The 27,052-nt window shown below is 40.5% G+C and overlaps 1 protein-coding gene across 1 annotated transcript; it reads left to right on the top strand.

Annotated features, from left to right (window-relative positions):
- Positions 1 to 11,520: 11,520 nt before the first annotated feature.
- Positions 11,521 to 14,578, top strand: LOC145160097 (uncharacterized). The gene is made up of 6 exons (XM_079079202.1): positions 11,521 to 11,642; positions 11,720 to 11,849; positions 12,276 to 12,773; positions 12,859 to 12,990; positions 13,066 to 13,697; positions 13,769 to 14,578. The coding sequence occupies exons 2-6, from the start codon at positions 11,720 to 11,722 to the stop codon at positions 14,471 to 14,473; spliced, it is 2,097 nt and encodes a 698-aa protein (XP_078935328.1). The 5' UTR covers positions 11,521 to 11,642; the 3' UTR covers positions 14,474 to 14,578.
- Positions 14,579 to 27,052: the final 12,474 nt, after the last annotated feature.

The following is a 27,052-nucleotide window of genomic DNA, read 5'->3' on the forward strand; positions in this document are numbered from 1 at the left end:
ACGTTTTCTGTCCATATTTGTGAGTTTTTAAGTTTGGAAGGTGGATCTTGGTGAAAGGAGCTTGAAGATCAAGAAGCTTTGAGCAAGGAACAGTGGAGGATCTGAACTCTACTCCATTTTAGCATCACTTGAAGGTAACAAGTTGTTACCTTGACTTTCCTCCTTCTAGATCTCTTCATGTTTTAAGATTAGGGCCTTTCTAGCATGTATGTGAACCATTTTTGGGTATGGGCTAGGATTCGAAGTTGCAACTTCAGATCTGAACTTATCTTGGTCTCTATAACTATAAAGTTTCCAGCTTTAGCAAGTATGAGCTATTCCCTTTGAGTTAAGCCCCATTTTAAGCTTGGATTTGGTATTCTAAGCCTTTAGAGCCTTGTATGCACGTAAAGTTTGCAACTCTATGTGATAAGCATGCCTTAGGAAGCTAGATCTACCATTTGGAGCTTTAAAATGGCTCAAAATCATCTGGATAAGAAATGGACAGTATGAACTCGACGAGTCGGATAAGGAACTCGATGAGTTGGGAAGGGTTTTCCAGTTGTTTGGTTTCTGCATGGACTCGGCGAGTCAGCAAAGGACTCGACGAGTCAGTTAGGGTTTTCCCCGAATTTAGAACACGCATAGACTCGACGAGTTGGTCGGAAAATCGGCGAGTCAGTGAGGGTTTATGACCTTCTGAACTCTTAAGGAACTCGAAGAGTTGCTAGCTGCACTCGACGAGTTGGGTCAACATGGACTGTTGACTTTGACCGTTGACTTTGACTTTGACCGTTGACTTTGACTTTGACCAAGGGTTGACTAGTTGACTTCTGGGGGTATTTTGGTAACTTGGAAATTTATGGAAATGGTCTTATGGTAAATATAGGTGGTGGAGTTCGTGGCTGTGGTTCGAGAGTTTGAGCTTATCACTTCAGTACGACAGTTGTGAGGTGAGTTTCCTCACTATGCTCAAGAGTCTAAGGCACCAAGGTCGGCCCTTCTGGATTGTTATCCTGATATGTTATGCTGGTATGAGTTGTTAGATTAGCATCCTGGTAGATAGGATGGTATTATGTTGCTATGATCTGTTAGATCAGTATCCGAATAGATAGGATGATGTTATGCTAGTATGATCTGTTAGATCGGTTTGTTTGTCTGTAGACTTCTACGTGGTTATTTGATATATGTTTACATGTTTGATTGGTGGTTTAGGCTCATCTGATTTGTGCGAGAGCCAATAGACCTGGGCATTCCAACCCGATGGTTGTGGGTCGTGAGTATTCCATCCCGAGGATGATTGGACTCGTAGTATAAGGGCATTCCAACCCGATGGTTGTGGGCCTGGGGTATTCCATCTAGAGGATTACTGGCCTATAGTATGTTGGCATTCCAACCCGATGGTTGAGGGTCTGGGGTATTCCAACCCGATGGTTGATTGGACCCATAGTATGTTGTTTGTGTTATATGTATGTTGATGTGGGTATGGGTATTTTGGGGGAACTCACTAAGCTTTGGGCTTACAGTTGTTGATTTTGTTTCAGGTACTTCTGAGGATCGCGGGAAGGCGAAGGCATGATCGTACACCTCCTGTTGTTTATGATTTGATTCTGAGATATTTTGACACTGAACTATTTTGGTAACAAATTTTGTAATAATCAATGGATTTGGAATATTTTTAAAAGTTTAAATTTGGCATGATTTTTATGGATGTTACAAGTTGGTATCAGAGCCTTGGTTTGAGTGAATTGGAGGAACACTCGTGTGAATCCAGTCTCAAACTAAGGAAAATATTTTCAAAATGATTTTAAATGGTTTTCAAAATAAGAAAAGGAGGATGCAAGTGTACGATCAGCCGGAGCCAGTAAGTAGACCCCAAAATACCATGTAGTTATTTGATTATGTGATATGTTAGAACAGCATGCTAGTACTAGGCTAGGGATCTTCAGGAATTGCATGATAGAATTGCTTGATTGTATGATGCCTTATAGCCTAGGGTTTTCATTATATGAACTTGACATCGTTACTGTAGTTGCTTAGTGTATGCATCACAGCCGTACATAATTAAGATCTTATAGCCTGAGAATGTTTGGTTTGACCTTATTTCATGTTCTTGTTTGATGAAGGGCTTACGGTAGGATCATGTATTCAAAAGTCTATAGGGTCCAACGTTATGTATGATTAGCACACACTAGTGCTGCAGGATTGGTGGAAGTTTCATGGATGGTTGAGTCGTGTGAGGTTAGTAGACCAGATATGAGATAGTTAGCTTCCCTCTAGGAGAGAGGATTGAGCGATCACCATGCATATGTATATTGTTAGGGTATTGTGATGATACTTGAGACAAATATGGGTAGGTGTGGAAGGTAGTATGGGCCAGTACTACTGAAAGCACATGACCCATACGCGTAGCAAGGAAGTCACAACCCCTAGGGTTTAGTTGGGAGTTGGTTTCCTATTATTTATGCGGATTATCTGATATATTCCTGGTATATTTTCAGTATGGTGGTTACGAGGCGTTTTGTAATTGGATCCGGATCGGGATCAGGGCAGGGCGAACAAGATGCCTCGACGGAGCCCGAGATTATCGGCCAGGGTGGGCTAGCGTTGACAGAGGATCGTGTCAGGGAGATCATCCGTGAGGAGGTGGTCGGGATTGTCCGAGGTCATATTCTGGAGATGTTTGGGTCTATTAAGACCGCTATGATGGAGTATTTTGATTACAGATATGCAGCCCTTGCTGAAACGGCTGCCGCAGTAGCTGCAACGGCTGTAACAGCGGCAGGGGGAGGAGCTGGCCGAGCTTTTTAGTACCGGGACTTCGATAAAACGAAGCCCCCGACATTTGATGGTACTCAGGATCTGATCAGAGCCATGAGGTGGTTGTCTGACGTGGAGGGCTGTTTCTTCACGTGCTCATGTCCTACTGACCAAAAGGTCGGATGCGCCCTGAACCTGTTGAGGTCCGGGGCAAAGGACTAGTGGAGACTTATGATTGGGTCTTATTCGGATGACCAGAGTGCTGCGGTTACTTGGGAGCAGTTCAGGGACATGTTCCGCGCTCGCTACATCCCACGGGTGGAGCGGGAGCGGCTAGCTCAGGAGTTTCTGGATTTGAGACAGGATGGTGAGACAGTGGCGGAGATCACCCGCATGTTTACTGAGAGGGCGATGTTCTGCCCGGAGTTTGCTTCTAAGCTGGCTCACATGACACGTTATCTGAGCATGCTCAAGACTGATATTCGACAGCTTGTGGCGACCCAGCGTTGTGATACGCTTCTGGATCTACAGGAGGCCGCTAGGCGGCATGAGTTGGAGATTGAGCTGCAGTTGAGGGAGCAGCGGCAGGCACCAGCACTGTCACAGTCGGTGCCAAAGCGGTCTAAGACCGCTGATACTAGGACTGGAGGATAGTGAGGCTGCACTTATGGGAAGTGCGGGAAGGCTCACTCGGGGGTTTGCCGATCGGGGAGCGAGTGCCACAAATATGGCAAGCAGGGCCACATTGCTAGGGATTGTAGGCAGCAGACTCCAGTTCCTGGGGTCAGATTATGTTATCATTGTGAGCAGATGGGCCATATGAAGGCCCAGTGTCCCCTACTAGCCGCCAAGCCGGTGCAGGCTCCTGCGCCAGCTACACTGAGGATCACTGATAGGAGTCAGGGTCGGGCAGCGCCCCCGAGGGCCCAAGGATGTGCCTTCCATCTTACAGCAGAGGAGGCCAGATCAACGTCAGAAGTGGTTCTGGTATGTTTCTATCCCTTATCTTACTGATTATATCTGTTTTATGCTTATATGTCCGTACCTGTGATTAGGTACGTTTTTAGTGAACTCCTTACCTGCTTTGGTATTATTTGACTAAGGGGCGAGTCGGTCTTTTGTTTCTCAGTCTTTCAGTAGGGAGTTCGGGTTGCCAGTGGGAGAGTTGGAGTGTCCGTTGCGACTCTCCATCGCTAACGAACACGGGGTTTCCGCTTCTTTGGTCTATCAGGGTTATGTATTGGAGATTTTCAGAGTATCTTTTCCAATAGACCTAATTCCGATTCCCATGGGGGATGTATGTGTGATTGTGGGTATGGACTGGCTTAGTCGTTTTGGTGTCATGATTAACTGCGAGGGGCAGCGGGTAGTAGTTCGAACCCCAAGTAGGGGAGAACTGATTGTTTACGGTGAGGGCACCATATTGGGATCAGGGCTTTGTTCGGCTACCAGGGCTCGACAGTACATTCAGCACGGGTGTGCGGGTTATCTAGCGTAGGTGGTGGATATGCGGGTCAGGGATCAGGTTTTACTATCAGAGGTTCCAGTGGTCAAAGAGTTGGCAGACGTGTTTCCGGAGGAGTTACCCGGAGTGCCTCCGGAGAGACAGGTTGAGTTCAGGATCGACCTAGTGTCAGGTGCAGCCCCTATCGCCAAAGCGTCGTACCGGATGGAACCACCAGAGATACAGGAGTTGTCATCACAGCTGCAGGAACTTCTGGGCAAGCAGTTCATTCTTCCGAGCAGTTCCCCGTGGGGAGCGTCGATACTCTTCGTCAGGAAGAAGGATGGTTCACACCGGATGTGCATTGATTACTGGGAGTTGAACAAGTTGACGGTGAAGAACTGTTATCCACTCCCGAGGATAGATGATCTTTTCGATCAGTTGCAGGGAGCATCTTGCTTCTCCAAGATAGACCTGAGGTCCGAGTACCATCAGGCCGGGGTTAGGGAGGAGGATGTGGAGAAGACCGCGTTCCGAACTCGTTATGGACATTACGAGTTTGTGGTGATGTCGTTTGGGCTCACCAACGCACCAGTAGTATTTATGGACCTCATAAATCGGGTCTCCAGGCCAATGCTCGATCTCTCGGTCATAGTGTTCATAGATGATATCTTGGTGTACTCCAAGACCCGAGAGCAGCATGAGGAGCATCTACGGGAGTTATTGGGAGTTCTGAGGCGAGAACGGCTTTATGCCAAGTTCTCAAAGTGCGAGTTTTGGTTACGAGAGGTTCAGTTTCTTGGACACCTCGTTAACCAGGAGGGGATTTTGGTCGACCCGGCCAAAATCGAGGCGGTTATGCAGTGGGAGGTTCTGAAATCTCCCTCATACATCAAGAGTTTTTTGGGATTGGCAGGGTACTACCGAAGATTCATACAGGATTTCTCCAAGATTGCAGTACCTCTCACTCGTCTGATGAGGAAGGGGGTGGATTTCCGGTGGGGCCCCGAGCAGCAGAGGGAATTTGAGACCCTCCGACAGCGACTATGCGATGCTCCGGTCTTGACTCTCCCGGAGGGAATTGAGGATTTTGTGGTGTTCTGTGATGCATCCATCACGGGACTGGGAGCGGTCCTCATGCAGAGAGGACGAGTGATAGCCTACGCGTCGTGGCAGTTGAAGCCGCACGAGATGAGATACCCTACTCATGATCTGGAGTTGGTAGCGGTGGTATTCGCTCTCAAGATTTGGAGACATTACCTCTATGGGTCAGTTGTACCATCTACATGGACAACAAGAGCCTGAGACACATCATGGATCAGCCGAACCTGAACATGAGACAGCGCAGACGGCTATATGTAGTCAAGGACTACGACTGTGAGATCCTTTACCACCCAGGTAAAGCGAATGTGGTTGCGGACGCTCTGAGCCGCAAGTCAACTGGATCTTCTACTCCAGTGACATGTATGAGGATTTCAGTGGATTCTCTACTTGTGGGCTTGATCAGGGAAGCCCAGGCAGAGGGTATGCGTCAGGAAAATTGGAAGCTAGAGAGGATTAGGGGTGAGAATACCCGGTTTGTTCAGGATAGTCGGGGATTATTGACCCGTTGCGGTCGGGTCTGGGTTTCGATGTCTAGTGGGGTCAGACAGACTATATTGGAGGAGGCTCATAAGTCTCGCTTCTCTATTCACCCAGGGGCCAGTAAGATGTACCGGGACTTGCGATTGAGTTACTGAGGGTCGTGCATGAAGCGAGAAATCGCTTGGTATGTTGAGAGGTGCTTGACCTGCAGGATGGTCAAGGCCGAGCACCAGAGGCCGCATGGCAAGTTGCAGCCTCTAGAGATTCCCATGTGGAAATGGGAGCAGATCACGATGGACTTCATCACCAAGCTGCCGAGAACGGAGAAGGGGTTCAACACTATTTGGGTCATCGTGGATCGATTGACCAAGAGTGCTCATTTTTTGCCCATTCGGGAGAGCTCATCCACCGAGAACTTGGCTGATGTGTATATACGCGAGGTTGTCGCTCATCATGGGGTTCCGGTCTCTATCGTCTCAAACCATGATGTTCGGTTTACCTCCCGATTTTGGCAGAAGTTCCACGAGGAACTGGGCACACGGTTGCACTTCAGTACAGCCTATCATCCGCAGACGGACAGCCAGAGTGAGCGGACTATATATACTCTTGAGGACATGTTGAGAGCCTGTGTTATTGACTTCGGTGGGAACTGGGACTCCTACCTACCCCTTGCACAGTTCTCCTACAACAACAGCTTTCACTCCAGCATTGGTGCTCCACCTTATGAGTTGTTGTATGGACGGAGATGTCGTACCCCAGTCTGTTGGGGCGAGGCGGGTCACATGGTGATGGGTCGGACCGAGGTAGTCCTGCAGACTACCGAGATGATTTAGCAGATTAGGCAGCGACTGTAGACCACACAGAGTCGGCAGAAGAGCTACGCTGACCGGCACCGATCTGAGTTGGAGTTTCAGGACAGTGACATGGTACTCCTGAAGGTCTCACCCTGTAAGGGTGTAATCCGCTTCAGGAAGAGGGTGGAAATTGGGTCCCCGATACATTGGACCATTCCGGATCATTGCCAGGGTTGGCAAGGTGGCATATAGACTCGAGCTACCAGAAGAGCTTAGTCAGATCCACAATACTTTCCACGTTTCACAGTTGTGGAAGTGTGTTCTGGACGAGGAGGCAGTAGTGTCATTAGATGATATTCATGTCGATGAGCGTCTGAATTACATATAGAGGCCGATATCCATTCTAGATAGGAAAGTGAAGGTTCTGCGGAACAAAGAAGTGCCTTTGGTAAAGGTACAATGGGAGCACCGGAGGGGATCTGAGTGGACTTAGGAGCCGGAGGCTGCGATGCGGGAGCATTATCCGGAGTTGTTCACCGCAACAGACTTCAACGACGAAGTCTAGTTCAAGTGGGGGAGAATTGTAACACCCTGACTCTCAGGTATAAACTTTTCAGTCTTATATTTCCATTTTGAAAGGTCGACTCGACGAGTTGGATGCCCTGACTCGTCGAGTAGGCACGGATTTGGTCGCGTGTTTTAAGTGACCAACTCGACGAGTTGGAGGACCGACTCGACGAGTTGGAGCTGGAGGATGAAACCCTAATTTACGAGGTTTTTCACCCTATTTAAAGGATCATTAGCCTCCCTTAGCCTCCCTTACAGCCCCCTTTGAGCCTAGAAACCCTAAATCACGTTTTCTCTCTATATTTCTGTGTTTTTAAGCTTGGAAGGTGGATCTTGGTGAAAGGAGCTTGAAGATCAAGAAGCTTTGAGCAAGGAACAGTTGAGGATCTGAACTCTACTCCATTTTAGCATCACTTGAAGGTAACAAGTCGTTACCTTGACTTTCCTCCTTCTAGATCTCTTCATGTTTTAAGATTAGGGCCTTTCTAGCATGTATGTGAACCATTTTCGGGTATGGGCTAGGATTTGAAGTTGCAACTTCAGATCTGAACTTATCTTGGTCTCTATAACTATAAAGTTTCCATCTTTAGCAAGTATGAGCTATTCCCTTGGAGTTAAACCCCATTTTAAGCTTCGATTTCGTTTTCTAACCCTTTAGAGCCTTGCATGCAAGTAAAGTTTGCAACTTTACGTGATAAGCATGCCTTAGGAAGCTAGATCTACCATTTGGAGCTTTAAAATGGCTCAAAATCATATGGACAAGAAATGGACTGTATGAACTCGACGAGTCGGATAAGGAACTCGACGAGTTGGGAAGGGTTTTCCCGTTGTTTGGTTTCTGCATGGACTCGACGAGTCAGTTAGGGTTTTCTCCGACTTCAGAACACGCATAGACTCGACGAGTTGGTCGGAAACTCGACGAGTCAGTGAGGGTTTATGACCTTCTGAACTCTTAAGGAACTCGACGAGTTGCTAGCTGCACTCGACGAGTTGGTCACCATGGACTGTTGACTTTGACCGTTGACTTCCACTTTGACCAAGGGTTGACTAGTTGACTTCTGGGGGTATTTTGGTAACTTGGAAATTTATGGAAATGGTCTTATGGTAAATATAGGTGGTGGAGTTCGTGGTTGTGGTTCGAGAGTTTGAGCTTATCACTTCAGTTCAACAGTTGTGAGGTGAGTTTCCTCACTATGCTCAAGGGTCTAAGGCACCAAGGACGACCCTTTTGGATTGTTATCCTGATATGTTGTTAGATTAGCATCCTGGTAGATAGGATGGTATTATGTTGCTATGATCTATTAGATCAGTATCCGAATAGATAGGATGATGTTATGCTAGTATGATATGTTAGATCGGTTTGTTTGTCTGTAGACTGCTACGTGGTTATTTGATATATGTACACATGTTTGATTAGTGGTTGAGGCTCGTCTGCTTTGTGTGAGAGCCAACCGACCTGGGCATTCCAACCCGATGGTTGTGGGCCGTGAGTATTCCATCCCGTGGATGATTGGACTCGTAGTATGAGGGCATTCCAACCCGATGGTTGTGGGCCTGGGGTATTGCATCCCGAGGATGACTGGACCTATAGTATGTTGGCATTCCAACCCGATGGTTGAGGGCCTGGGGTATTCCAACCCGATGGTTGATTGGACCCATAGTATGATGTTTGTGTTATATGTATGTTGATGTGCGTATGGGTATTTTGGGGGAACTCACTAAGCTTCGGACTTACAGTTGTTGATTTTGTTTCAGGTACTTCTGAGGATCGCGGGAAGGCGAAGACATGATCGTACACCTCCTGTTGTTTATGATTTGATTCTGGGATATTTTGACACTGAACTATTTTGGAAACAACTTTTGTAATAATCAATGGATTTGGAATATTTTTAAAAGTTTAAATCTGGCATGATTTTTATGGATGTTACATCACTGGCCATTACTGTTGCAGAACACTTATACTTGACAGAAGGCTCAGATAATCCTTCGAGTAGAAGATTCGTCCCTGCAACGGTTAGACCCAAATGAGAGCAAATCATTGTGAGGTTCAGATCACATCATTTGGAGTAGTTTGTAAGCAAGAGAGATTACTTTGTTTTGAGAGCTCAAGCGAGGTGAAACCTTTGTGGGTGATTGTAATTGTTCTTGGAAGTTTAATAAAATCATCTCTCTCTCTCTCTCTCTCTCTCTCTCTCTCTCTCCCACTCTCGTTTGCTTGTGAATGTAGGTCATATTGGCCGAACCACATTAATATTGTGTTTCGATTTTACAGTTTTTCGTTTGTGTTTTTTTAGATGTTTTATTCTGAAAGTTTTTTCGAAGTTCTTTTTGTCTGAAGTGCTTAATTTGTTTTGTAAGATTTTCAACAAACTGGTATGAGAGGTTGACAGGTGGTATTATAGCTCTTCTGGTTCTTGATAAGTGGTATTTGAGCTCTTCTAGTTCATGACAAGTGATATCTAATTCCTAACAAACTACTAGTATCAAAACTTAACAAATGTTATCAAAACTCTTTTTATTTTTGACAATTGATATATGACTCCCAACATAAAATCCAAATCAATTCCAACAATATAGATAAATATAATGTTCCATTTTCACAACCAAAATTTTCATTTTCAGATTAGGTAAAAACACTCTTTCCATAAAACTAAGTCAAGAAAACCATAAGTATCAAAATACAACCATCCCAAAAATCATAGTATCATAACAATGTGGAATCACAAAATGTTGTCGAAGAGTGTGTACAGTCAAGCCTTCGCCTTCCCACGATCATCTGAAGTACCTGAAACACATTTAAATCCACAACTGTAAACATGAAGCTTAGTGAGTTCCCCAAAATATCATATATAACACAACATAATAAAAAATTATGGGTTATCAGCAACCCTAGGACTATCAGCAGTCCTGAGGACTATCAGTAGTCCTACGGGCTCACAACATCCCTATGGGTTATCGGAAACCCTGCAGACTATCATCATTCCTGGAGTTATCGACAACTCAATATATACACATAACATCAATCAACAAATAAGACTCAACTAATTTAACATGCACCCTACTATGACATAGGTAATATAGTGAGAAGACTCACCTTGCAAATAACAGACTAACACAACAACTCTATGACAGTGAAGAATGGTACTAAGAATCACCTAATCATCAATATAGAAGTACCCTCTCAATCTACACCCTAAAACCCTCAAGTTGACCAAAAACCAACTTGGTCAAAAAATCAACGGTCAAAGTCATCCCCAGCTGACCTTCGCGTCGTGGCCACCCATAGGCCAAGTCGTGGCAGCTACACAACAAAACAGTTGTGGTGATACCATCTACAACGTCATGGCAAGCAGACTGCCATGTCGTGGGGACTAGTTTCTCACAGCTTAATGGATTAAGTTCTTAACCCTTAACCCCATGAGCTACAAATCTCAGATCTAAACCTTCCCAAAAGTCTTGATGGATAAAGTTTCCAACTTAATCCATTAAGACATCCCAATAAGCCAAGATCTCAAACCCCAATCTCTTAATGGTTGTGCCAATTGCATGGACACTAAACTAAGTCATGACAGTCCCCTTTTTAACCACCACCATGGTGTAGAAGTTGAATAAGGCACACAAAGGTTCTTGAGTCCACTCAAACTCCAAGAACAAGAAGATATGGAGCAAAAAAGCTCATAAAATGATCTAAAACTAGATCTAAAGATCTAATAAGCAAGGTGAAGACTTTATACCTCCAACGACCATAAATGTGATGAAGATGCAAGATCTAAGCTGGAACCAAACACACAAGCACCAAAATGAACTTTTTCTTCCTTCAATCTTCATAAAAGTGGTTTCACACACTCAAAACACACATATGAAGGCTATGATTTGGATGGGGTAAGGTCTTAGAGGATGGAGGTTGTCAAATAAAGCAACCCTAGGAGTTAGTGTCCTTAAATAGGACACAAACCCGAAGATCTAAGGTTTTGCACCAAAATAGCCGCCACATCGTGGCAACGGCTTTCCTACATTGTAGCGCTTCTTGACTCCTCATTCTTAATCAGACGATGCCATGTCGTGGGGCCCAACCACCACAGTCCAACCAAAATCCTCAAAATTTATATTTAATAAATTAAACTTGGAAAAAAAAACATTACCTTAAAAACGGATGTTAAGATAAAAAAAAAGTTTCTAACATTTTAAAATATTGTTTTTTAACATAATATATCACGGAAAACAATTAAATGTCAAACAAAATAATAGGAGAGTGAATGGGGTGAGTGTATATGTGTGATTTTTTTTTTAAATATATGTAAGTAAGTGGAGTATATATAAATAATATAATGATATTTTTTTATTAGTTCTGCAATTAACAGTTGTTTTAGATTGGAAAAGATTGACGTTGACTAAAGAAAGAGAAATTCTCTGTATATAAGTCATCGCTTGAATAGTTACATGTTCAAATGATCTCCGCAAGGCTTTTTTCCGAATTTAATTCACTTATGTAATAATCGCTTGCTGACACAGAGGTATTATCAGCTGCACCAAATCCTCTGATTTTCTGGTCATGGCGTCAAGCAATTAGCGTTTTAATCATCCCGTGCAGATGGCTCAACCAAGTGTACAGTTAGCCTCAATCGACGAGGATAAGTCATTAAGTCAGCATAAGCAGCAGGATATCAAAATTACTGTTGCTTCACAAACTCACACAAAACCGTGTCCAGATCTACTTAATGGTAACTTCTGCTACCCACTTTACTCCTTCAATTCGTTACATATACTGCTATTATACACCAGATTTCATATCGAAAATAAGGCGATTCCTATGATTCTATGAACAATGCTCCAGGCTTGCCGATGGTTGAGAAAAGAGTTTGTACATACCTTTCCGTTTCTGTTTCCACTAGTCTCCTCGGAGAAAATTAGGAAACTTTGCATAAAAAATGGTTAAAATCAACAATCAAAGGGTAATACTGTTCCCCTTTTAGAAATTCCAGATAAGATCCCTTGTTATTTCATAGAAAGCGTACTTTAACTAAGATGGAATTGATTTTCAGTTCTCATTTATAATATGTTAGTAGAGATAACCATAATGTGTTAAAGAATAATGCAATTGTCCTTGGATGAGTGGTTTACTAACATTGTATTACACTGCTTTAAAGGGCCTAGAAAAGATTACATCACCACTGGTATCCCTCTATATGAAGCATCAATTAAAGGTGATTGGAAAGCTGCTAAAGCCATTCTTGATAAAAGGCACGAGTTGGTAAGGTATAGTATCACTGAAAATGGCGAAACAGCACTTCATGTTGCAGCATCAGCAAAAAGCACCAAACAGGTTGAAGACTTCGTGGAAAATCTGATAGAATACATGGAAAAGACAGATCTGGAACTTGAAAACAACAGTTCCAACACTGCCCTCTGTTTAGCAGCTGCAGCTGGAAATGTTAAAATGGTTAAGATTATGGTGAAAAAGAACAAAGCCTTGGTTGCAATCACTGGTAGTCAACAAATGACTCCACTATACATGGCTGCCTTGTTTGGACATTATGAGGTAGTGAAGTTTCTGTATGATAATTCCCAGAATTTGCACGATGATTGTTGGACACCTCAAAACCGTGGTTGGCTTCTTCTGAAATGTGTTGAGACTGATATGTTTGGTATGTGTTCTTGTTTTCATTTTTTATTTAGTTACCTTTTTTTTCATATCATTTTTCCTCATACAGAATCTCAAATATTTTCTAGATATTGCACTAAAGATAGTGCAAGAGTATCCAGACCTTCGTAGTAGTGGAAGTGTGCTTGGAGTTTTGGCTAAAAAGGCTGATGTATTTGCTGAAACAGAATCTAATATCTTTAAGAAAACCTTCAATTGGGGTAAGCAAAGCATCTCTACTCCTTGATACACCATCCATCATTTTTCACTTGTTAGTATCTTATATATTGTTACAGTGATTAATCCAAAGAAGCAAGTTCTAGAAAGGGAAAGTAAAGCAAAAGCATTGGAATTACTTACACTCATTTGGGAAAATATTGCTGAGAAGCCTAGGAACGAAATTGATGCCATAATCAGAGGCCCTCCTGATCCTCTCGTTAAGCCAGATGACAAGTCACCTTCTGACAAAGAAGAACAAACTTTTGAACTACTAAAACGAATTTCTGATGGAATCGACAAAATGCCATTTGAAATCCGAAACTTAATTAAAGATTCTCCTCCTGTAATTCGTCCGAATGTACCAATTCGGGGAAATCCAACTAAAAAGTACTCTGCTCGAATAATATTTGTTGCTGCAGAAATGGGGAATACAAGATTTATTATCGAGCTTATACGTAAGTATCCTGATTTGATATGGAAAGTAAATGATAACAATCAAAGTATATTTCACACTGCTGTCAAACATCGCCATGAGGGTATCTACAACTTATTGTACGAGATAGGCTCAATGAAGGATCTCATAACTCCTCTCAAAGATAAAAATGACAATAATATGTTGCATTTAGTTGGGAAGAGTGCAAAGAAAAAACGACTTGAGGACGTGTCAGGAGTCGCTTTACAGATGCAACGTGAACTATTGTGGTTTAAGGTACAATTTCCTTCTCAACTGATGTTAATTTTTAACTGCTTGTTACTTGATCTACTGTGTTTATATTATAGGAAGTAGAGAACATGATTCCACCTTCTTATCGGGAACGAAGGAACAAAGAAGGCCTAACACCACACGAATTATTCACCAGAGAACACAAAGAGTTAGTCAAACAAGGTGAGGACTGGATGAAAGATACTGCCAGCCAATGTATGGTGGTTGCCGCCCTTATTGCCACCATAGTATTCGCCGCAGCTTTTACAGTGCCAGGTGGATACAATCAGGATGATGGTATCCCTTACTTTAAACGAAAAGGAACCTTTATAGCTTTCGTAGTGTCAGATGCTGTGTCTTTGTTCTCATCTTCAGCTTCAATCCTCATGTTCTTATCTATCCTCACATCTCGTTATGCTGAACGTGATTTCTTGGAATCGTTACCCAAAAAGCTTATGATAGGTTTAGCGACACTTTTTCTCTCAATAACGACCATGATGGTTGCTTTTAGTGTCAGCTTCTTTGTTTTATATCATAAAGATTTGAAGTGGATTCCGATTCTTATTGCCTTTTTTGCTACTATGCCAGTTCTCTTATTTGCTACGTTGCAATTTCCTTTGTGGAAAGATATATTTCGGTCGACGTATGGTTCTAGATACCTCTTTCGGCCCAAGAAACAGGTTCTTTACTATGAAGACTCCATGTCTAATCATCGGTGGTGGTTTCCGTTTAGAGTACCTTTCATTTCAAAATGCACTTCGAAAATATTGAAATTGTTGTAAAGTTTAAAAGTTCTAGTTGTAATATTATTTGATAATTGTTATTATGGTTTTGTTTGATTCCATAAGATGAGATATAACAATATAACATTGTGACATTTTAAGTTACTCATGTTGCAAACAGGTGTGAAATTAGCGATTAGAGAATCCCCAAGCCAGTAACAGTAGGAAATCAATATTTCTGTTCCTTTACGTGATTACTCAAATCCGTGTCCAGATTTGATTGATCGGAAATTCTTAGACATGTTACTCAAATAAAACATTATTGTATCTGGTTTCAGCATCTTTCATCTACAAAACTCCCTAATAATTAATAATCCTGTTTAAAACAGAAGCATATAATAGCAGGTGTGTTAAAGAAGCAACACTGAATTATGCGTGAAAAACAATGGCCAAAATATTTGCTTATTTTTTGCATTAAAGTATAGATCGATATTATTCCACTTAACATACAATATATTATCTTTGCCGTTATCTTACAAGTCGGTGAACTATTGTATTGTATATACACGACCTGCTAGAAAAACGGCAATTTTCTCAATAAATTTTCGATGGAAATATATCTGTTGGAAAACCGAAACCGACCTAATGCTAAAAAGAAACCACCCTAATTTAGCAATGCTTTTTTCGACCACTTAGGTGTTTTGGTAAAAAAAATCAACTAAGTAAGATCTAATCCCCGACGTATTGCTAAAGAGAAAAACCACCCTAATTTAGCAACGCATTTTTCGACCACTTAGGTGTTTTGGTCAAAAAATCAACTAAGTAAGATCTAACCAAATTGTATGAGAGGTTGTGATGTTGCTTTTTTCGACCACTTAGGTGTTTTGGTCAAAAAATCAACTAAGTAAGATCTAACCAAATTGTATGAGAGGTTGTGATGTTCGTGTTTAATCAAGTAAGAAATGATAATCAGAGTGACACACGTGAGTTACAAGAAAAACCTTTGATCCTTGATAGGATTCCGACATAAAATCTTGGGTGGTGATAATGATCACATGCCTTGATGATTTTATTGATATAAAATGTTGAATACATAGATAAATAAGTGAATGCAATTACAATTGTCGTACATGAGCTAAGTGTTGTTTTGGTAAAAAAAAATTATACAAGTGAAACTCAATCAAATTGTATAAGAGACTCCGATGTTCAGTGATGTTGAGAGTAAAGTAAATACAAGATGATGATCAAAGTGACATAAGTGGTTTATAAGGAAAGCCCTTAATCCTTGCTAGGATCTCCGGTACAAAACCTTAATAGGTGATAATGATCACCTGTCTTGATGATTTTATTGAATAAAAATGTTGATTACAAAGATGAATGTGTAAATGTACGTACAAGTATCGTAGATGAGCTAATCGTGTGCCTAGTGTGTGTAATACAAGTGTTATTTATAGTCTAATGCTAATAACAAGAAGTCTGATATTTCTAGGATCCTCCGAGATCAGCCTATGGACGTTATTTGACTTGATATTCCGATTCTTTTGCCAGGTCAAGATGATTATTCGTTGAGAATAATTCTTTAGTTGACTATTTCTGCAAATGTGAGAAAAATAAAGAATATAACCGCTATAGATGTTAGGAAAATAAATGATAATAATCAGGATCCTAAAGTATGTTTAAGGATCATGTGGCTTTGGAAATATTGAGGATCCTGAATGTAATTCTAGGATCCTGACCCTAACAATTGCCCCAAAATTATTTCTGTGAAATATTTGAGGTTAGCTTATCCAATATTTAAAGGGATAATTTAGGTAAATTAAAAAATTAAAAATAATTAAGAGAAAGAGATAGGAAATTTGAATTTCAAATCTTAATTAGATAGGATTTATCCGATCAAGAGTAATCATTGCTTAGTCAAATCATATCTTTTTTCTTCTGTGGCTAGGTTAAGTAGGGTGATGAATCGTTATTTTCTTTCACCTTCTTTACCATTCCCTCCGATCATCCATAATCACCTTCAGAGGTAATTCTCTTCTTCCTTGTTTTCCTTAGTTTTTTCGGTAGTCGTCCATGGGAAAAAAAAAGATGACTCGTTCGCGTGCCAGCATTATTTCTCCGTCGGAGAGCGATTTCGTCGATAAGGGGATCCTGACCTACAATGAGGTATGTTCCTTTGATAACGAGGACATGCAATACCTTAAGTCTATAAGAGCTTTCCCTTCCGACGTTGTTTTTAAACCTTTCGATGCTTCTATTCAACCCGATTTTGCGTCTTCCTCATGGGTATGTTTTCCGGAATACCCTTTTTACTTTTGTTTAAAGTATCCGTTTTCTAGAATTATCTCCAAGTTTTTTCAAGCCACTAAACTTTCATTTGCTCAAACCATGCCTGTAATCTGGAGGATTTTGTCTTGGATTGACCGAGTAAATCTTTCCCATGATCAAGAGATAGGTCTTCCTGAGTTGGCTTTCGTTTATGAACTTTCTACCTTTGGAAATTCTCGTTTCTTACTCAAGCTCAAGCCCAGTCAGTCCCCTTTAATTCTGAAATCAAAACATAATGACGGAGCCTGGAAGGAGAAGTATTTCTTTGTGAGGCGTGATTCTATCACCGACGGAGAGTTTTTGCCTAAAACTTGGGCTAAAAAGGGTAGGGTCCTCTTGTTGGTTTTGAGGATCCTAAAATCTACCCTTCCTATTTTGTTTGCTTGAATGCAGGTTTGAAGTTTGGGGAAGCTTTTTCTGAAGCTGAAGATATTGAGGCAAAGGTTGCAGGCTTTCTTGCTCTACCAGCTGGTGTTAGGACGTTCAAGTTTGATTGTGCAAATCTTCAGGAGGGTTCATCTATGACTGCTTCCATGGCTACCGGTTAGGATATTTTTCTGTTTGTTTACTTCAATATTAGGATTCTGAATTTACGAGGATCCTTCATGGTTTGCAGGATCTAAAACTACTCTTTCCAGTGCTCGCTTCGCTTTGGCTGATCTTGAGGATGGCATGTCTAGTGGTTTACTCGCTGTGAAGAAGGAAAAGATCCCACCTTTTGCTCCCGCCAAGAAGACCCAGATTGACCTTCCTGTGAAGCCTTCCTCATCTCGTAAGAGAAAATCTTCCGATATTTGGGATCTTGAGAATCTTGGGACAAATGAAGCACTAAGGAAGTTGATTTCTTTATCCCAATCTGTAAGTGTTTTCGTGTTCCCCTTGTTCAAATTTGATTTTCTACTTATTGTTGCTTTTTACAGGTGGTTGATCATGTCTCTCGTTCTAATGAGGATTCTAAGGCAAAGCTTTCTCAAACAGAGCGTACCTTGAGGGAGCAAGAGGAGATCAACAAGGAGCTTCTGTAGAGGGTGGAGATGATGTTCAAGGAAAAAGCTGATAAGGAGGAGGAACATGCGACTGAGATGGATGAGGTCATAGCTGAGGTGAAAGCTAGTGCTGCGGCGGCTGTTTGGGAGACGAAGATCAAGCTTGCGGAGGATCTGGAGAATGTGGGATCCTGGAACGTGGCTTGATGGTGTTAGGCCCTGACCAAGTTGACTGGCAAGCCTATGAAAGCTAGTCAGGATCCTGCATTGCAACTGAAGGAGGGAGAAGAGAAGGACAAGACGGAGGTGGTTCTGGGTGGTGGCGATGAATATGTAGTTTAAGATTAATTTGGTTTCTTTAAAAACAATTTGAATGAATTTGGGTTTGTAAGAGAATATTATTATTTCCTCCTTTTGTGGGGTTGGTGGGCAACCCTTTTAATGCTATGGTTGTTTTATACTTCTTTGCATGTTTGATTGAATTGCGTGGTTGTAACAGTAGGATTTTCGAGGATCCTTTTGACTATGATCCCAAAGAGTTCAGGATTTACAAGAATTCTTAGGATCTGAATAACCTAAAATTAGTTAGTAACCCATTTAGGATCTCAAAATAGTTGAGATCCATTTAGGATGATAAATCTTTAATCATCGCATAAGAAATACAACTTTTGAGTAATAAGGATAGATAGAACCTGATTATCCTTATGCTTTGTGACCTTTAGGATTCACTTTCTTTTAACTTAGGAGAAGTGTAACGTTGTGATTCTTTTAGTTCATAGGGTCTTAAAGTCCGTATAAGGAAAGATCCTTGCTTTAAGAGTTCATCAAGGAGGATCCTTGATTGTCTTCAACTTAATAAACTTTAGCGAGGATCCCACCTTAGGAATCAATTGGAAATGACTCAAACTTGGAAAATAACTGAGGGAACTTTTGTTTTGCAACATGATAGTGCTACAAGTCTTGCATATTTTCTGGGGAGATCCCATCTACAAGCAATATGTTAGTATCCTAATTCTTGAAAAACCTTAGGGGAAAATCCCAATATGAAATTACACGTCAATGCTATAAACTTTAGTAAATCATTAGATAAATCCCATTTCAAGGTAACACGTAAGTTTTACAAACCTTAGCAAATTACTGGGGAGAATCCCAATTGTGAGATAACATGAAAATCTTATTTTTAGGGCCAGGATCATTGCTATTTCCAAAGCCTCAGGATACTTAAAACACGTCTCAGGATCCTGATTATTATCGTTATTATTTACAAACACCTATAACGGTTATAATCTCATTTCTTATTAACACATGTAGAGAAATAGTCAATTAAAGACTTACTCTCAACGAAGAATTGTCTTGATCAGGAAAAAGACCCGAAATACTAAGTCAAAGAACGTTCATATGCTGATTCTCAGAGGATCCTGAAAATATCAGACTTCTTGTTATTAGCATTAGAAAATAAATAACACCTGCATTCATCACACTTCATGCACGATTAGCTTGTCTACGATACTTGTACTTACATTTATACATTCATCTTTGAATCAACATTTTAATCAATAAAATCATCAAGGAAAGTGATCATTATCATGTAACATTCTGTTTAAAATAAATTAAATAAATAATAAAATTTAAAGCCGCGAGATGTAATTTTTATTAATATTTTATAGCCAAATGTTATAAATTGGATTTTTGGGGGTTAAAGTGTAATTTCGAGGATTTATTTTGTAAAGATTTTCAGAAGTCAGGGGTTGTTTGGTAAGATTGGGACTTAAATTGAAAGCATTTTGAAATGTTGAGGGTTAGATGGTAACTTAGGGATCTGTTTTGTAAAGATTAAGAGTGGGAGGGACCGAATGTGTCAAATTCATATGGAGTTTGTATGGGACACGGGATAGAACCCGGTGACTTCTTTTCCCTCTCGTCGCCCAAACCCTAATGTATCCACTGCAGCCACCACCACGAGAGCCTCTTCAGCCGCCACCTCTCTTCTTCGCTCATTTCTGATTAAACAAGGCCAAGCGGCTACCTCGCCATTGAAGCGCCACCACCACCAACCCTGCTGCCGGAGACATCATGGACAGCCAAATGAACCACCAAGACCGGTTATTGAAGTCGTGTTCGTCGCTGTGCGAGTCGTGAGCGAAAAGGAAGCTCTCGGTAAGGATAATCGCCACCCATCTATCCCTTTTTCTTCGTTTTTCTGTGGTTTGACATCATGAGCGTCGGTTGTGGTCACCGGTGGCCTTAGGTCATCGTTCCTATGCTTCCAGTCGTCGCCTGCCACCCGAGGTGGCTGAGTTGGATGTGTTTATGTGTTCATCTCATATTTGGGAGTGTGTGCGTGTGTTTGCTCGGCTGGAAATCAAAAGAACCCATCACCACCACCGTGAGGTGGTGGCTGCCGCCATTCTGCCGCCGCTAGCCACCATCTACGGTGGCTATGTGCATTTGGGTGCGTATGGACTGTTGTTTGGAGCACTTTTTGTATTGTTTTGGCCTAAAAACACAGCCACCGCCACCACGGACCAGCGTTGACCGATACCGCCCGAGTTGGTAGTGGGTGGTGTGCGGCTTATTAAATGCTAAATTAACCTAAAAGCTTAACCCTTTTGATCTAATTGACACTTGTGGGGTTGGAAACCGAAATTATGGTTTAGAAAACCCTAATCTTAGAGATTTTAGTTTGGACTTGTCGGGACCTACGTTTTGGACCATGGGATTGATGTTATGAATTACACCCGACCACATTGCATGTTTGGACTAGTGGAGTGATGAACTTAATGGATTAAGTCCTTAATGGGTTAAGTAGGAACATTTAGCCTTAATCGTCATTTTATGTGAAAAAACCTAATTGGGTTTGGGTTCTTATTGGGCCATTTCTTGGACAACTTGTTGCGGGTCTTCTTGGGCCAAATGGGGAACATGTTTATGGACTAAGGATAGTATTGGGATTTAGGATAAGGCCTATTGGAGAGGCTTGGGCCCAATTTAGAAAATCGGGCCATAAGTGGGCCATAATTGGGCCATAATTGGGCCTTGATGATTATGAGACCTTGGGTCATCGGAATGCCAAGTGTTTGGACTAGAATAAATGGTTGGGCCTTAAGATAAGCCCATATAGAGGTTTGGGCCCAATTTGGAAAATTGGGCCATATGATGGGCCTTGTTCATTGATTGGTTCTTGGGCTTTCGGAGTGTGTGTTTGAACCTTGGTTTTGGACCAAGTTAGATTAAGGGTAAAATAGTCTTTTTACCCCAAGCATGGACATATGGTTATGTATTGGAACCCAATTATTAATTGGGTGTTGTTTTGATGTTGACAGTTCGGGAATCTGTCAACCGGAAGCTAGAGTTTTATCCACGGGACTTCGGCAGTGTGAAGTGAGTCTCCTTACCATACCAATGGGTCGAAGGAACGAAGGCTGACCCATTTTGTGATATGTGGTACACTAGTTGATGCAATGATATGGATATGCTAGTTAGTTATATGCTATATACTATGCTATTTGTTTATGTGATATTTTCATGAAAGACCATGGGGGAGCCCATGACACTTGGATGTAAGACCATGTAGGGGAGCCCATGACTTTTCAAGTAAAGACCATGGGGGGGGGGGAGCCCATGGCATTTGGATGTAAGACCATGTGAGGAGCCCATGGCTTTCCTATTAAAGACCATGGGGGGCCCATGACACTTGGATGTAAGACCATGTGGGGAGCCCATGGCTTTCCTATTAAAGACCATGGGGGGAGCCCATTGTTGGGTTTTGAGCATTCTAACACTCTTATGGTGTACATGCAACCCTATAAACCTTGGATCTATGTTTTCTCTATTATACATGCAAATATTAACTATTCCAAGGTTTCATCCTAACTAGCATATTATGAAGCACCTATACTACAAAGTTCTAGTTAGATGACATACCTTTTGATGTAGCTTGATGTCTTCAAGCTTTAAGAGCTTAGCCCCAATAGTGTGGAAGCCTCAAATGGAATCACAAATCACCAAAACACCTTGGAAGAACTTGAGAGAATATGTATGCACACTAAAATCGGCCCACTCTTATTTTCACACACTTGTTCCAATTTTGTGAGCCAAGGACCCCTTTATATATTATGGAGGATTAGGGTTACATCCATGTAAACCCTAATACCCATGACCTTTCATTTACATAGGATCCATGGGTTAAAAGCTCCATGGACCATCCATGAAAGCTTAGCCCAACCTAAATGAACTTGGCCCATTCCATATATATAAGAATCTATATTTACTTAGTTCTTTTTCATCACTTAATTAATTCTGAATTAATTCTTGATCAATACTAATTAAATAATATGATTCCATATTCATATATTAGAACTTATAATATATTAATATAAATCATAAATATACTATTCTCAAAAGACTATCCATATAAATTGTGCCGGTGAAGTGCAACCCAAATGGACCATGCCGGGTCGGGTCAAGTACATACCAAATATAGTTATGGACTTAGACATTAATCCAACAGTCTCCCACTTGGATAAGTCTAAAACTATTATTGAGTATGACTTCAAAACCTAACTGGCAATCGTAGCTCTTAAAGCCGCTGTCGAACTCTGACCTTGTCAATGACTTGTCCATTAGATAAGGGATCATATATTCCTCCACTCTAGATATCATATGGACTGAGACATGGATTATAATCATTCTCTCTGTCCATTTGTTGTTTCCCGATTTTCGATTTATGATGACTGACTGATTGAACAAATCAAATTAGTCCTGGCTTGGCCAAGCACTCACATGTGTCATCGCTAAATCATCGAGGGGACCATAGATATCGCTTTTATCTCGAAGGTAAAAGTAATGGATAAACTTCGACTCATATGGCTTGTTCTACTACTTGTTGAATCATACACAAAGGTACGTTTTATAACATCGAGTTACCAATGCGTTTTCGTGCAATCAATGTATAACCAACTCATAGTAACAACTCATATCTCTAGGTTTTAAGAATATAAGATATTATCGTCTCATGATCACTCGTGATAAAATCCATGAAGTGATTCAATTTAGCGTGGGTTGAATCCAATACTCAGAACTTATGAGCACTCATGAGTGTTGTAGCACCACTTTGTCCACCAACTTGGACCTCTACAAACCAACCCATGACAGTCTTGATTCATATCTACTTCCAACATATGACCGACTGTGGATGGTTTGAATAACTTAATCATTCAGGAAGAGCGACTTAGTTATTCTGGAAGTCAAAACATGCAAAGTGAAATACAAGAATAAATGAATCAAATATGGTATCAAACCCTATGAATATAAATAAACACTTTTATTTATCACCATACTGATTACTCATTATTCATTGTTTCGGTTTTATCAACTTTATACTTGAATTAAAAACACTAGTTGTCCCATGCTCCAAGCATGTACACTATGTTTTTCTTAAACAATAGCTTTGCCATACACCAAATATGCACTCTATGTTTGTCTATGATCCTTACTTTGTGAAATAAACCAATTGAACATAATTTCAATGATTCTAATTTCACACTCCCAAATCCTTATCGAAAAATGTGAGAATTTCAAATTCCTATCATTTATCGAAATCTGTTTAGATTTTAAACTTATATGCACTGACCCTCCTGTAATGAATATGTACAAAGTCACAAAGACTTGTCAACAGTCATTATAAGGTATTCCAATGGAGATCAACTCCATGGAAACTAAGTCTCATATTCAAAGTACATTGCTTTGGACATGCTTCTTGCATTAAGTTTTCTAATCTTACACAGATAACTTCCACCTATGGAGACAACTCCATATTCTCATTTTGACTATCACTTCTGAATAAGAGATGCCTCTTTTCAGAATATGTCAATATGGTCGTTCCAAAATTAGCACTATACTTCCAACTGTCCCTGAGCAACCAATCTTTGGTAAACCTCAGATTGTCCTCGACAATTGCTTAATCATTTTAGTCATATCCAATTCTAGACCTTTTCCCTTCTTAATGCCTCTGGGCATTTGGACAAATTTAGAAATGACAAATATTATATCACATGCAATCGATCATGTACCCAAAGCAAATGGTACACGATTCATGATGTCTCACATAAAGACATGATTCTAGACCAGTCTTTTGCTACAATATTTTTATTTGCCATGTTTTCAAAATTTGACTATGAAGAGGGATGTCGTAATCATAATCGAATTTTGAGAACGCAATATATAGAATTTCCTTAAGTTGAACCAATCCAACATGAAATTCATATATATATTCTTGACTAAAGATGATTAAGGTCTCAATCTAAGCCTTTAGAACTGAAATGAAGTATATCCTCTCCCTTAATTATAGCAAAACAACTTTTTCAATCCCTGCAGCCTCACGAATTGAAACTTTTGTTTTCTATAATTAACATTGCTAACTTGCAACACTAACAATAATTATCATGCTCCCACTTACATGATGATTATTAGCATAACACTTATGCTCCCACTAGCTTTGACATGTACTCAGAAATCAGCTGGACTTCTAGAAATCATTACTTTATTGACTTTCTTACCAAAGTTCAGATTTATGATACGAGATGCTTTGATAAAACTTTATCAAAATCATACACCTTTCCTTAGATAGCATGCATGTGTGTCTAAACAATTTCAGAACTATGAAAAGGGATGCCGTAATCATAGTCTCAATTGTTTAGACCTTTTGCCATCTGCTTCAAATCTACTTGGTGGAAGTGTTTCCTCACCATCATTTTCATGAATCGGAGAGAAACCTTATGACCCTTAGATTTTATGGTGTATGTGTTCTTATCCATGTGAATCGTCAAAACCATAGTCACAAGACAAGGATAATGACAAATCCAAACTCATATGGACTGAACTTATGCAATCTTCACTTCTTGCCACCTGGCAGCACAGGGCCTGCCATTGCTTCCAAGTTGTTATGCAACCAATTGAGAACTTTCAGAACTCCTATGCAAAGCCAACTTTAACTGGAATGGGCACAGAATATGTCAACACGATAGGTTATAAACCTCAAGTCGTGTGCTAGTGAAGAACCTCAGGTTTTATTCTTGATTAGTTCTTGAAATTCTTTTTAGGATCTTTAAGACTCCCACTATCCTCTTGACATATAAGACTATCTTGCCAAATATTCAAGAGATAGTGCGGATTCTTTATCAAGACAAACACTTCACACAATTGGCCTTAGTTGGTCTTTGTTTTATCCAAAACATCACAACTTACCAATTTCAAATGTACAAGAGTAGGACACTTTTACTCTTACATTTGACAAGTGTTTTAAACCTTTCTTTAAGATATGTCACTCAAGTTACAATCTTGGAGTATGACTCTAAGAATTGTTTTGGAACGAAGTATGACTCATCTTCCTGATCTAACCATTTCAACAATTCATGACTCCTCTTCTTAGTCATAAGAATGCACTAAGAAGACCTTTAGAGGACTAATTATGATATGATTTCTAGATCACAAACATGATACTAAAGTACTCTCCCATCTTTTCAGATTTGAGAAACTTTTATCTTTCTGCCTAATTTGATTCTTCCCATTCGTTCTGCCATACATTGAGACTTTTCCAATGTTTCAGAATTATACTTAAACTTGTAAGTATAACCATATTTACTAAACTTTAGTAAATCAAATAGTCTTAACGAGCTTTGTGGTGGACATGACCAGTGCACAAGAATGTGTACTCGATCCCTTTAGTCCTTCACTTGACTCACACATCCATGTGAACAAGTAATTAGTCTTGATTTTCCAATGCTTGAAAGTTCTCATTCATCATACTATTCAACTTGCATGATTCCAAGTTTCGGTCCAATTGAAACTTGGGTGATGAGGAACTTTCCTGATTTGGTAAATTTAGACACTACCACAAATGAAAGAATCAAATCCATTTTCCAATATTGCTGTCAGTGGAATCATATAAGCAACAATTTTCCACAAATGCCATTGTAAGGATACTTCAAATAAACAAAATTAAACAATTTTCTTTTATTTTAAAACTTTGCGGAAAAACTTATCCTTACAATCCACATGGAAAATTGTTGTTATCTATTCCTTAGCAATATATCATAACTTCTTAAGCAACTGCTCAAAATTCTGATGCGATCGCAATCCACCTTCGCGATCAGAATCAACATATACTTCCTTTAAGATTTCTCTCTATTCTTTGATTCTTAAAACATCAACATGTGACCCAGTCACATCATGTAATGAGGATCTCAGAATAGAACTTAACAGAGTTAGATAATGAGCTCTACCTGATGTAGAGTCAAAGTTATTGACTTTAACATCCTTAGGTAAATTTGGCAACTTTGCAATCAACGCCCTTTCCTTTGGCAAAATAAACATATGGACCCTTTGGTAATGGGACTATCTCAGACTTAGCCTTTCTCTTTACCATTTGGTCAACCGGGTTGACTATGGCCAATCCTTTTCTATTGGGAAGAGAATGCTTTTTCTGGATTTCCAGTGTCACCATTGTCACTGTCCATAAAGTTTTTGGGAAGTTGATCTTCTAATCAAATTTGCTTCACTATCGTTCCAAATCATTGCTGATTCAGCAGCACCAAGCAAATAGATATGATCATTAAGGTTCATGTCATAGTCTGTATCATAGTAGTCCCAAAGGAACTCACTATGTGACTTAGAAAGTGATTGAACATCCAACTTTCTCAAGACTTTGAAACCCAACTCTCCCGGCTTGTCAATATATGACTTCATCTCTAAGATGTGATCACACATAGACCTTGCTTGCCATTAGGGCTTGAGTGACCTTGAACTTGTGGGTTAGGGAGAATAATTGGAGGAGGTGGAGGAAGAGAAGTATGACTTCCATGAGCCAAACTCGGGAAGTCATATTCATTAGGAAAGCTTGGTTTGGGAAGATCATTGTTGTCTAAACCAGACATCAACAATGGGAGAAATTCACGTAAAGTTGATTTAAGTCCTTAATATAACACCCAATATGATATATTAAGGCTAGGACCCAACAAACTATTTTATAACTTGGAAGAGGGATGCCGTAATCCAAGCTATAAAATATTTGAAGGTAGGTGAATGACGATTCACCAATTTCCACCAAGATAAACGAAATGTATTATTAGGTTTTAATTGGTTTTGAAACTCCTAGATTCTTTTGAGATTCATTGAACTTTTCAATGACATGTTTCAATCTCGAGTGTGCCCTTCAGGTTTTGCACCCGACTGTCTTACGTCCTGGTACATTGTCAACCAAGTTCCAAACGTGATTGTCATACATGGACTGTATCTCGTTGTCCATAGCCTCTTTCCATTTAGCAGCCTC

This window comes from Lactuca virosa, chromosome 2, assembly GCF_052849685.1.
Source record: "Lactuca virosa cultivar CGN04683 chromosome 2, Lactuca_virosa_CGN04683_v6, whole genome shotgun sequence".
Taxonomy (NCBI): Eukaryota; Viridiplantae; Streptophyta; class Magnoliopsida; order Asterales; family Asteraceae; genus Lactuca; species Lactuca virosa.